This window comes from Neolamprologus multifasciatus, chromosome 11 (genome assembly GCF_963576455.1).
Source record: "Neolamprologus multifasciatus chromosome 11, fNeoMul1.2, whole genome shotgun sequence".
NCBI classification, from domain to species: domain Eukaryota; kingdom Metazoa; phylum Chordata; class Actinopteri; order Cichliformes; family Cichlidae; genus Neolamprologus; species Neolamprologus multifasciatus.
The window spans coordinates 623,404-636,908 of NC_140449.1; the positions used below are offsets into that span (position 1 = coordinate 623,404).

Genomic DNA, 13,505 nt, shown 5'->3' on the forward strand with positions numbered 1-13,505 from the left:
CTAAAAATCACTTCGCCTAGCAGTAAGAGGGACGTTACTAGCTGGCAGTTTTTTCAAGCGATGTTGAAATGTCCACATTCCAACATTGAAAAATGCTTCAGGATCTGCCCGCTCCGAAGACTCAAGACAGAATTCACTATGCGTTTTCAGGACTTTTAGGTGTATGGACCAATGTTTTCTTTTCTGATCAAACAAGAAAGCTTTAATGAGCAGCTGTTGTCTCTCTTTAACTGGCTGGAGACAGAAGACATCAAAATGCAGCTGACTGAACTGAAAAGCTCGACAACCTGACAAGTTTAATTGTCTTAAGAACATTGCACGGGCATTATTGACAGTATTTGGCTCTACGTATATATGTGAGCAGATTTTCTGTCACACGAAGAGTGTTCTCAGCACCTCGCGTAGCTTTCTGAATGCTAGAAACTCGGGGACCTGTGTCTCTGAGTGGGAGACCACAGATCACATTAACATGTGTATCCCTATGCACTGTAAAAAAAAAAAAAAAAAAAACGTTGCAAAAACTTAAAAACTCAAGGCAACCCATTGCATTTATGTTTTTAGGTTCTGATGGATAACTTATAATTTCAAGTTTAGGAGAAAAGTTGCTTCAGCTAATGTTTTTGTGTTTACTAAATTAATAATTGTGCTTTTTCTTAACTCATATTATATTGTTTTGGCAACGTATTTCCTAAAGTTTACGCAACATTTTTTTTTTTTGTTTTGCCAATCAATTTTCTAAAGTTTAGAAAAAGTATAGTTGATTTTCAAATAACTTTATGTTCAAACACATCTGCACCACTGACAATGTTGACTTTTGAGATCAGCCATTTTTAACATACTGACAACATTCAGCCACAAATAAAGTCCTTCCAAAAAACACAAAAAAAGTCACATTTTTCTAACAAATGTTACTCATTCAATTCTAAAGGTGTGGTATTGTCAGACAGAATATCAAACCTATCTTAATTGATAGTCACTAACAAACAGATTCAAAACATCAGATGGCAGGATGTGAACAACTTCTATCTGGTTTTCATACAACAAACAACTTTCAAACAAATTTTTCCACCACTTGTCTTTTAATAGTAATAGTATCAACATTAATTTCCTCTGAAGTTCAGTATTGCGCCACATTTGTTATAAAACTAGTACAAATGTACCTAAACCAGATTATAAAAATTGTTTAAAACAGTTCAAGTTAGAATAAACCCTTTCAACATTTTATAAAAACTTGTTACACATGAAATCTGCAATCAGTCATGCAAGCTACATTAAGTAAAGAACAGAAGAGATTGATTCAGAACTTTCTGCACCTTACCATTTTCTTAAAGCCAGAAATTTACTTTTTTCAGAGCAACTTACCACAAAACCCAAAAACTGTAACTCAAAACAAATTTCTGCATACACAAGTTGCATTTGAGTTGAACACGTTGTGAAATAGGTTAGACTTTGGTTAAGAGCTTGGTTCTTTGAGAAACTCCATGTTGAGCCCATAAAGTAGGCCAAACAGGTAGGCAAAGGCAGTGGGAAGGTCTGGCAGATCATCAAGAATAATGTCCTCTTCCAAAACAATGGCAGTGTTGACCACTGTGGACTGCGAGTTGGGTCCCACATAGTCCTCCAGAACAGTGAGGATGCCCACTGTAACACTTCGGGTTGCCCTCTCAACTGGATCTGTATCCTATGCAAAATAAAAAAAACAACAGTTCATTAAGTCTCTGAAAACCAAAACTGAAGATTGAGTAGATCTGCATGCTCACCAGACATGTTAAGCTCTCTCTGTCCTGGTCGTTGTGTCCTTGGGCAAGACCCTTTACCCTACCACCTACTGGTGTTGGCCAGAGGGGCCAATGGTGCGATATGACAGCGTCGCTTCTGTCAGTCTACCCCAGGGCAGCTGTGGCTATAACTGTGGTTTCCCTGCACTGATGTGTGAATGTGAGAGTGAATAAGTAGTGGAATTGTAAAGCGCTTTGGGTGCCCAGCAAAGAGTGAAATAAATGCAATCCATTAATATACACAGTAAGTTGACAAGTAAATAGATTTCACTTCAATAGAGTTGTTGGTAATATCAAAATTAGCTTCATATTTTTAGAGCCAACTATTTTTTTAATATTTTACCATTAGCATTGTTAGCTCAACGGTAGCCTTCAACCTTTTCTACAAGATATTGGAGTGATACAAACAGATGTTTCTCAAGGGCACAAGAAATGGCGCTCACGTTCATTTACTCACCCAGACAAGTTTCAAGGCATTTGGAGTTGTTCAGAAGAAATTTTAAAGGTCCTATATAATGTAAAATCAACTTTTTGGAGCTTTTAAACACATTTTAATGTTATTTCCTTATATTAAAAACCCTCCAGTTTGGTTTTTGGCTTAATTCAGGCATTTCTTAGTTGTCTCAGTGAATCCTTTCCCCATAACCGTGGCTCAGCTCTCTCCTGCAAAATGACTGACTCGTAACATTGGGATTAAAATTTCTTTCTAACAACTTCAAATGCCTTGAATTTTGTCTGGGTAAGTAAATGAACGTTTTACATTCTAGAAATAAGACCGCACTGAAAAAAAAAACAAAAACCGGAAGTTTTCCTTTAAATATTTAAGAGATTATCTTACCTGTTCGTTCAAGAAGAGAGCTGGCCATCTGAGCTGCATTTCCTTGACCAAGGGTTGAATCTCCACAACTTCTTTCCTCCTGAGAGAGAATGTGATGTCCATCTTTTGGGTGATGAGTGCCATGTTCCTATCCCTCTTCTTCATTTCATCTTCCAAAATGCATCTTTCATTTTCAAGAGACTCATCATTGTAGTTTTCTGGGGCATCAGGGATAAAGTTGACTTCACCTCACTTTGATTTCTTTAAGGAAAATCTATTTGATCCACTGTCATCTTCTTCCCCTCTTCTTTTTCAATTGACTGCAACTTCACTACATCCAGCTTGACTTAGCTTGGAACGATAGTTGCCAAGCTTGAACTTAATGCTTGTTGCCCAACCATCATATCCTGTGACATTGCCGGGCTCTTTGAGGCAGGGATGTTTGGAAACTAGCTCCTGGGCAACAGATGTTATTTCATTCTCGTCAGGGTAGGCTTTGATTGCAAACATTTCTTGTGCCAGCTTGTCTTCCATCTTGATGTCTCTTGTTACACTTAAATTTGCCCCTGCTTTCTCATATACCTCATTTCCCTTGCGAAGTTTTAACTCTACATCATAGGAAAAGGTTGGGATAGGAAATGGATTTGGCCACAGTGAAGTGCTACACATGTAGGTCTGGGTGGATGAGGATGGGCTGAAAGAAGATGCTGAACTCACACTGGCTGTATCAATAGATGAGATGGCGCTATGATCAGATGGAGTCTGTGGTGGCAAGGCTGATGCATTTTCCTCCCAAATGAGGTGCAACACTGCCTGTCCAGCAGGTAGCTCATTAATATCCATCAGGCTGCAAAGTGCATTCCGAAAATCTGGGTCTTCATATTGTATTGCAACGTCACCTTCAAGTCCAAGCTTTGCTTGTAGTTCATCTTGAAGCTGCTTCACAGATTCTGGAACAGTGGACAGTTGGATTTTTCTGATAAGTTTTGGACTGACGTGGACTCGCAGTAACAGGGCCTGTGAAGACAAACCAAAAAAAGGGCGCAATTCTAAATAATTAACAAATTCAAAGTAATCAACTGAAAACTATTTAAGAATAATACATACCATCACTTTCAATGCAGGAGGCACATAACAGGTGTCCCCATCAGTTGTCCAGCTACACAGTATTCAGCTAAAGGGTGGTAATCATTCAAATCTTCTCGGTCAAGTATTTCCAGATCTTTATAGCTGCTGTCAAGCCGATATGATCTGTAATGTTCCATAAACCAAGAGGAGAGCTTTGTAGCAACAAATGACACTTTCCCAGAGTCCACCAAAATGTTCAGTATCTTGTAGAATACAGGCAGTCCACTCATTTGTCCTGATGAAATGACCATGCCTCTAACATACTGGGTCCCATACAGATAAACACATTTAGCAAATGACACAATTTTTACCTGTGGATATTTCAGTTTCAAGCACTTCTGAAGAGTTTCATTCAAGAAACAGATGTCAACTGTGTCAATATTATCAACGTGCAGACTTGCATGCATACCCAAACTGTTTAACATCTACACTTTTACCAAGAAGAGCAAGCTGTATTGAGGGCAATGTAGAACGAAACCTTGCAGATATGTTGAGTACAACCCAAGAGACGGCAGTTATTTTATGAATTTTTCGAGATGTTCCTAAAGGGTTGCATATTTCAAAGTCGTCAATATACAAAGCTAAACTAATGCACATATCTAGCAATCCTAAAAGCTTGTCTTTGAAATACTGCCCATCTCTAAATGATCTGTAATAACCTTCACTAATTTCTTTATCAAATGCTAACTTTTCAAAGAAACTTTTCTCTTTTAATAAGTTCTCCAACACCTGGTTTACTGAGACATAAACAAATGTATTTCTAGTTCTCACTTTGTAGGTGTACTCTGTAGGCTCAATTACATGAAAATTATTCTTGAAATAAATATTTCTCTTGTAATCAGTAGATAATGCACCTTTTGGTTCTGTTGAATTAATGGGTTGGTTTTGAAAAGTGCATCATTTATATTTTTAATTACATCATCATCTGCCTCAATGTTCTGTTCAGCAAACACTTCTTTGATTCTTTGAAATCAAAATAAAAACATGTCACTAATTTCCTCAATAATTCTCTGCAAAGCACTTTTAGAAACATGTAACAATGTTTGCATGCATAAAAAAAGTTGAGCTATTTTATGTTCAAGACATTGGTAATCTACAAACTCATTGTCCTCTTTATCACTTGATGCTACACTTGAACCATTTGGTAATGTCTCTGCACTCAAAAAAATAATTCATTGGATGAACTTAATTTTATCTTGCCACTTATATTCCATCTAAACAAATCATGTTATATTAATCCATCTTGATTGTGTTGTTTCAAGACGATATATGTTTGTAAGTGTAACATAATTTAAACATTAACACTTTGGCACATCAAAAGTCAGTCTTGTTACATGAACTAGTAAAATATTTGTTTGTTACACCAATGTTAATCTTGTTGAATGAACAAATGTAATTTATGTCTGTAGTACTTACACCAATCATGTTTCAGTTAGTTTTTGTATTGCTTATGTAAACATTACTTTTAATTAAATTAATGAAACATACATAAATGATAACTTGCAAAACCATCTCTTTTATTTTGCTTGAACATTCTTAAAAGAGTTGGCAGGATCCCACTTCAACCATCTCATACTAAGACCACAGAACTTCCAGATCAAGACATGCTGACTGAAAGAAAAATACAATAAAATAAAATAAAAATGAAATAAAAGTCTGCTGAATAGTTTGCAGACAAAAAATATTATCCCCAAAGCAAATTTCGTATAATGTAGTAAAATATGCATTGCAAACAACAATATGAATTTTAACACAATTTAAAGCTCAGACATAACATTCAACATTACTATAACATTACAACATTACTATGTTGCTTGCATACATTATTCCTCCATTTAATCAGGCTGTATCCATTAATAGTGACTTTATGCTATTTAACGTGTGGAGAAAACATTCAATTTTGAGTATAACTGCTCCACTCAAACAACTTGTGAAAACCAGTGTGCATTTGCCTTTGTAACAATTGCCCATCTGGCAAAAATCAGTGTTTACCCTTCAAGTGTATAAGACTTTAAGTTATGAACCAACAATCTTTGTCTAATAGCCACTGAGCAAACCACATAGTTTATATGAACATGTTATAACTTACAATTTTAAACTTTAAAAAGGTAAACACATATTTGCATTGGAAAAATCTTGAAAAAAAATATCTGCCTTGCCTGAGTCTGTTTCAAGCTCATTCACCCCATTAGCTTGTTTTTTAGGAACTGTGCCTTGGATGACAACCTCTGCCCATCTAGCTTCATGATAATCTTTTGCAAGACTTCAAAAGTGCATTTGAGCTCCGGTGGGTAGCTTAGGTTCAGACAGTATATCAGTCCAAATAACAGAGCACAAGCAATTGCAATGCTTTTCAAACCAGTGAGAACCTCCACGCCTTCAATCAGGACACCGATGTTCTCTGGGTTATCTCCAGGCTCCGCACCCTCCTGCTGTATGACATACACTCCCATCACAGTTTGTTCCATGGCCTCAGTGTTCTGTGACGTAAAATATAATAATACATTTGTTTGAGTCTAGATATGAAAAAAAAGGAATTCAGCAATCAGGGTGAATATGCTGATATATTTACTAAATTCTATGTCTCTGGTTTCACACCTCAGAAATTTGACATGAAACAAAACAAGGACCAATTGCAATATCTGTTATTCACACGCGGTGTCACATTTTACCATTTCATATATCGAAATTACCCATAACTCCTGCAGCAAATTACATAACACAGAACATGTTGTGAATGTAACTGACCGTATATTCCTTCACAAGTTTCTCATGGTCTTCGTTCAGGTAGACACACAAGGACTTCAGGATGCATGCTCGTCTTGTATGTATTGTGTCATCCTAAGAAAAAAGGGAATCCATAATGACAATATTTAGCTTTTAGGCAGCAGTTTGAAAAAGGAATACTTAGTTTGGAAGAGTCCAAAAGGCAAGTACATATGGTAAATGGACTGGTTCTTATAAAGCATTTTTCTACTCGGAGCACTCAAAGCACTTTATACAACAATTCCTTCACCCATTCACACAAGCACTTTTTCTAAACTGTTTAGTGCTTACTGTCTAACATTCATACACATTCACACTCCGATGGATGCATTGGAGAGCAAGATGGGGTTAGTATCTTGCCCAAGGATTTTTGGCATGCAGACTGGAGGAGCTTGGGACCAAACCGCCAACCTTCTGGTTAGTAGCTGACCTGCTCTACCAACTGAGCTACAGCCACCTCGAAACATCTGTCTAAACAAAATCAGACACAAAAAAAATCAGACACAACTAAACACTGTTTTTTTTTTCATTTTGATCAAAATTAACCATACAATTTTATCAATTACTTATTAATATAAGACTGATGCTTATATAATTTGTATAACAATATAAAAACCTCTTAGGACTTTTGCCTACCATATGTATAGATATCTTCGCTCATAAAATTGCCAGGTTATGGGCATAAAAAGTTCTTAAGCACAGATCTAACCCACCTTGGAGATGGCCACCATGATGTGTCTGATTTTTCTGCCAGCCACTCCACCTTTGCCTTGAAATAGCTCCATCATGCGAGGAGTGTACAAGTCTAGCTCATAAAAGAATCTAGATAGCAGCGGTACTGTCGATATGCGCAGGAATTCCTTGTCAATCTGAAAAACATGAACAATGCACTTACAATATGCACCAGAGGAAGGACATACCAGGAATTAAACAGTGATAAAACAGCTAATTATTAGCTGTTTTATCACTGTTTTATCACAATATTAGTGAAGAAAGAAATAACTGGTCAACCATAAACACACTCTTGCGACATAAAGCTATACATATAGGACATGCACCTCTTTCTCGGTGAACAGAGCTGGCCATCTGCTTTTAAAATCTGTAATGAAGGGCTGTCCTTGAATAACTTCTTGCCTCCTGTACGAAAAAGTCTTCTGCATTTTCATTGTCACTATATCGTCATTGTTTCTCTTCTGAACCTCTGAAAGCAGTGCAATTCTCTCTTTTTCCAGGCTGTCAGTGGTTTCTCCTTTTGGATACTGCGGACAGTAATTGACTTCTGCTCTTCTAGGCTTTTTCACATTCAATGCTGCCTGACTTTTGTCTTGGGCCTTGTTCTTTAGTGAATTTACCAACACCTCAGCACAGCCCAGGCCTCTCAGTTTGGTCCGGACATTGGCCATTTTATACTTGAGGCTAATTTTCCAACCATAACAGCCATTGAAGGATCCCTGCTCCCTCAGACAAGGATGCTGTTTGACAAGGGCTTCTGCAACTTCATTCAGGTCATTGTCAGTTGGATAGACTTTAAATTTTATTATTTCTTCAGCCAGCCTTTCTAAAAGGTGGGATTTCAGTTTTGGTGAGGGGGTCAAATGAGTTCCACCAGCAATGAACTCAGCATTGGCCTTTTCAAGTTGCAGTTCAGCCTCATAGCTGAAACGAGGGACTGTGAAGACACTTGGCCACACTGACAGTGTTGTAGACGGTGATGAACCTGACGATGAAACGGGCCTTGTATTGTCTGTGTCTGCTGAAGAGCTTGAAAAGGAATGTGTTGGACTCCGCACTGGTTGACATGTCACTCCTTCATCTTCTGTAAAACTTTGCAACTGCACACTATCCAAGTATACAACCTTTAAAGTTGCTTTATCATTAATTTCAGAAATCACAGTCAGATTTATGAACTCATTTCCAAAATCAGGATCTTGATATTGAAGGCGAAAATCCTGTTGCACTCCAAAATTTGTCTTTATTTCCTGACACAATTCCCCAACGGAGTCTGATATCCCAGCTGGTAAAATTAGTTTCCTGGCATCATCTTCTCCGAGAATGATCCTCAGTCTTATGGGCTGGGCCATCATGTTGACCTGGACAACTATCAAATATTTAAAAAATAAATAAAGATGTACTCATTGACTATTGTGCGAGTGTGTAACAAATTCTAAAGTCAACGATAATTTGATGATGTCACCTTGGCCTCTAGGATTTTTTTTACTGGAGAAGGAAAAGTAAATAGTGCATTTTCCAGATTTGTCTTGCATTCTTATAATTAATGACAATTCTTGCATAAGATGCTTAAAAAAATCTACTCTCAATAAATTAAGTAGCAATTAGCCTGCAAAGTATGAATTATTATTTACTGTGCCAGGTGATATAGGGGGAAATACTTACAAACATCACTCCTGTTTACTCTGCAAGTTAGTGTGTCTCTTCAGAGTAACCAGACGCAGGCCTTCCACTGAATAGGCAGCTAACGGGTAGTCATCGAGTAGTTCCCCATGCTCAATCAGAGACACCTCTCTCGCATGTGACATGTCAAGTTCAAAAGCTCTGAAGTGCTCTCGATACCAAGCAGAGAACTTTTTTACAAAAAAGTATATTCTGCCATTCAAAATAAAAATCTGCAGAATTTCTGCAAACTCTGGCAAACCAAATAATTGCCCATGAACAACTATCATTCCTGTGCTGTAGTTCATGCCATTGTATGATACACTTTTTGTAATATGGACATCAGTTTCATCTGGTAATCTTTGCTTTATAGCTACTGTGATATCACTTTTCAGAACATCAATTGGTACTGATGAGCCAACATTTACCATTAAAGGTGTCTTATGGTCAGAAGAATGCAAGTCAGAGGCAATCATGAGCTGATGTTTTTTGGCAAGTGTAACGGGTATGTTCTTAAAACAGTTTGTATGGCGAGCAATTTGTTTAAAAAAAACTATGTTTCACCTCAAATCTCATTGTCCATTTGTGGACAAGAGGCCCAAAATGCCGAATCAGAGCAGGGTAGTGCTCCAAATAATGATGTTAACAGAAGACTGTTGTTTGGAAAAAGTTCTTGGTATCTCTGGTGATGTTCACTGATTGTACACTCAAGGTATGAAATCGACTCATCAGACTGGACAGGGGCTACAACAAGCTCCACAATGTCCTTCAGATCCAAAACAATATGCCATGCAGGTTCATCCTCTGGAACAAGTGAACCAATAATTAGAGGCAACAAACGAAGTAGAGACCAATTTTCATGTGCATTTCCACCAATATTTTTTTTTAATGAGAAAGTCTGGGGAATTGCATGAGGCCGGTTGGTTTTATCTGCCCATTTATACTCAAAATTTTGTATCAAGTTGTTAAGTTTTTCTAAGGTGAAATACTTTTTAGAGATTAAAAAAGAAAAACAATGCGCAAGCTCCACTGGTATTATGCCCTCTAGCAGATCATGTGCTACATCTGGAGGGTAGCCTGCAGTGACATGAAAATGGCTCAGATTCTTATTCAAAATACAATCTCATTTAACTCCACAACAAGCACTTGCTGTTTCTTGTGCACGCTTCAAATGGAATTCATGAAGTTCCGGTGTTCTACGCTCAAAATAACCAGCAGTCACTGACTTTATTTCAGATTTTTTAGCTGTACAGAATCTGCATATGTATTCAGCAGAAAAACTTTCCACAAAACCTGCCAGCCCATGGGCTCCTAGGTTGTCAGCTATGACACAGCTCACAGTTCCTTTAATACACTCGTTCAACTGACTGATGAACACACCATGTTGCTCCAAAGTTACCAGATCTCTCAAAAGTGGATCAAAGACTTTTTCAAACCCAAATGTCCTCAAATCTTCACTCTTGCAAAGTACTGCCAAATAAATGGATGAAAGGGCTGAATGAGAACCAGGTGGTAAATTGCCCAAGACCCAATATACACCACAAAGCTTGTGCTTTTTCCGTGAGGTCCCAAGAGGATTACAAACCTCAAAATCATCAATATAAAGGTTAATAGAAATTCTCAACTTAGGTATGGGTTAGAAACACATACAGAATTTGCAAGCTCTTCAATAACAGTCTGACTAATATGGAGGTTATGGCTTTTGAAAATTTCTGTAATTGTACGCTTTGTCAGAGGTACTCTAGCTGAACTCAACAGAAAAACTAACTCCTCTAAGAACTCATCTAATCCTTTTGCACATGAAATATGTGTTCCAATTTCAACAATATTACTGCTAATTTCCGTTCAATTAGTTCTGGCTGATTTTCAACAGCACTATTATCACATTCTGTCACTGACTCACTTTCAAATTCACCATAGGATACATCTGCAGAACAGGTAGCCCTTACGTTATCAGAGGACTCTATCACTTGAACTGGGTCCACACGTGTAACTACACTGCCTTTAGAAATTCAAGAAACACACAACTAACTGTCTCGTTACTTCGCAGATGTGTTCCAATATGGACAAAAAAATCTCTCTCAGAGAAGACGTCACTGCAGTCACATAACTCACATTTAAAAGTTACTGAACTTGAAGCTGTCTGTGTAAACTGAGATGAATGAGCTTTATAGACATGAGTGTTCAGTCCACTCCAAGTATTAAATGTGCACGGACAATTAACATATATGCACAGATAATGTTGTCCTATTCCGTAATGATGATGTAGTTTATAATGTTGAAGTAATTTGTACCTACTGCTCTCTCTGGTAACACAATGTTTGCACTGCCACATACACGTCACTGATAAAAAATGAAATATGAATTAGAAAATGTCAAGGATTTTAAACTTCTGCATGATCCAAAAAAAATAAATAAATAACAGAATAATAATAATATGGCAAACATGAACTTACCATGTATTGTTGAGGAGGTGCATAAGACTCTCAGAGCATGGGAATGTGGCTCTATTTTGTGATGTATTTCTGGGGAGAGAAATTAATTAAAATAAAGTTATTACTCTGACAAATTTGGGTTAATATCTACATACTGTGAAATGTGAAGGCTGTTACGGTGTGTACACACCGAACGCGATAGACGCAACCAGAGCTTCAGGTTTACATGTAAAGTCAATGGAGGAGCGCGATGAAGCGCGACTGGGGGTCCAGCTAAACTTCGGAAGCAGATTTGCGTCGCGAAAACACTTTTCTGCCTGATTCACACGACTGAAGCTTTTGAAGCGCAAAGTAAAATACGCGCTGCAGTTTGTGTGGTGCATTTTGTGCATTCGCGCTTATCACGTCTACCGCTCACACTGGTAAAATCTGCGGTCCTCCTGTGGAGGACCTGATGGACCCAGGTACGGTGAGGACGTCCTTTACCCACTGCTCTGCTCTCCACAGCAAATAGAGAAGGGAGACTCTTTCTTCTTAAAGCGCGACCAGTTCGCGCTGGACGCGCTTCGAGGTGCGAATGTGCACACGATCAGCTAGGGGCATCTAACGCGTTCGGTGTGAACGCACCGTTAGTCAGCCTTAATGCAAAGCACCAGAGAAACTATAACCCGAACAATTATCCACGTAAATCATTCTGAATTCAAAAACTAAGTGAATATATTACAAAAAAAGAAAATGCACATGAAATTATTGTGACAGATTTTATTTTACTCCTTGTTATTAACTCCCCTAAATGCTGGTTTAGTTGAATTAAATCTTTCAGCAAACCAGTTAATGCGGTTGCCCGCCACTAAACTCCACTGACAAAAACAGGAATTTTAGATAGAGCATCATAAAACACTCATAAAATCACCAAAACCATGTCAGTCAGTCTTACCACTGCTACCAACAATCACGAACTCCGGTTAAGCAGAAAGTAACCCGTCATTCACGGAGCTATATGCGAAGACATTACGGCTCTACGCGGCTTTCCCGCTCTTCAAAGTTAGCTAACTCCAGAGAAAAAAAACAGTCCTAACCACGCAGATAACCATGAAACACACCTCATTCAAAGTCGACAGAAACAAAAAAACCGAACTTGCCAAAATAGCCTCATCAGTTCTTGCTCTGTTGCAACAATTAGCGACTCCGGTTAAGTTAAAAAAAAAATCAAATTCACCGACTTACATTTGAAAAATGTTTGGCTCTACACACTCCCTGCTACATATAAAGCTCCTCTAAGTCACCACACTACAGAGGTAAAAAAAATTAACTAGTAGTATTTATCTCTCACGCCACTAACCTAAATAAATATATCAAGAAATATGTGAATTACTTACCTCACTATCAGGTGTCCAAAGAAGTAACTCTACGTGCTCGTTAACGTCTCAACGGACCTTTCTGCATCCGGTGGGCGTGGCGCATGCGCAATACATGACGCTATCAGAGCCGTTGGTTTGATGGACCTCATTATCATTGGATTGCCATGAATGAATTTACCCCTTAAAGTTTTCTTTGATTCATATTCAACAAAAAAGAATGAATCATTTAATGAGCATAAAAATGATTTCTTCATGTAATGTAGTACTACTACTACTGTAATATTACTACTTTGTTAATCAAACACATGCCCTAGTTGATTTTTTTGAGTGTGGCTCCTGAGAGGTATTTAAGGATTTATCAGGGGAGCTACTTTGACTAGGACATGCATTTGCATGAGAAATCAGTCTAATACAGTTTTTTTATATCTTTTGAGTTTTTGTGCTTTCTGCTTGTTTGTGACGTAAAGGTTGATAAATTGTTGGTAGCATAGTCACATTTTTGGAAAGGACAGGATACAGTCTGATGGCTTTTTAAGTGCCTTAAAATATGTGAAATAAATGTGAGCAGTTTTCCTTAAATTCACAAAAATCACAAAAAAAATGTTGAGATCTCCTGCCTTTTCTTAGCCCTGTTGTGTGATCTGCTGAGGTGAGACTTCAATGCCCCTCGTGTCCTAAACAAACAGACGCAGTCACTGTTCACAGGGCAAATGAAATCCTCCTATGTCGTAGCTGGTGATGCCTTAAGAGTACTTCTTGGACAGACAAAAGAGCAGAACTGGCACAGCATACAAAAACTATAATGAGAAGAGAGGAGAGGACAGTGTCA

General features: G+C 37.9%; 1 protein-coding gene across 4 annotated transcripts; it reads right to left on the minus strand.

Moving 5' to 3' along the window:
* Positions 1-5,285: 5,285 nt before the first annotated feature.
* On the minus strand, positions 5,286-12,948 carry LOC146507532 (uncharacterized). 4 transcript variants are annotated; one of them, XM_085176197.1, is made up of 7 exons: positions 12,695-12,948; positions 11,337-11,405; positions 11,179-11,223; positions 7,548-8,579; positions 7,203-7,358; positions 6,472-6,564; positions 5,286-6,203 (listed from the first exon to the last, which is right to left on the minus strand). In XM_085176197.1, exons 4-7 carry the CDS (start codon positions 8,571-8,573, stop codon positions 5,904-5,906), a joined length of 1,575 nt encoding a protein of 524 aa, XP_085032323.1. In that variant the 5' UTR covers positions 8,574-8,579; positions 11,179-11,223; positions 11,337-11,405; positions 12,695-12,948; the 3' UTR covers positions 5,286-5,903. The 4 variants fall into 4 exon arrangements, with proteins under 4 accessions (XP_085032323.1, XP_085032321.1, XP_085032322.1 ...); XM_085176195.1 differs by lacking the exon at positions 11,179-11,223; XM_085176196.1 differs by having other exon boundaries at positions 11,175-11,223; positions 11,337-12,948.
* Between the last annotated feature and the right edge of the window lie 557 nt (positions 12,949-13,505).

What these genes read in the sequence shown, in the direction of transcription:
- LOC146507532 (XM_085176194.1), bottom strand. An exon ending in TCATGGTGGCCATCTCCAAG is followed by an intron (nt 6,565 to 7,202) that starts GTGGGTTAGATC and finishes CTTTTTTCTTAG; the next exon opens with GATGACACAATACATACAAG. An exon ending in AACTTGTGAAGGAATATACG is followed by an intron (nt 6,204 to 6,471) that starts GTCAGTTACATT and finishes TTTACGTCACAG; the next exon opens with AACACTGAGGCCATGGAACA.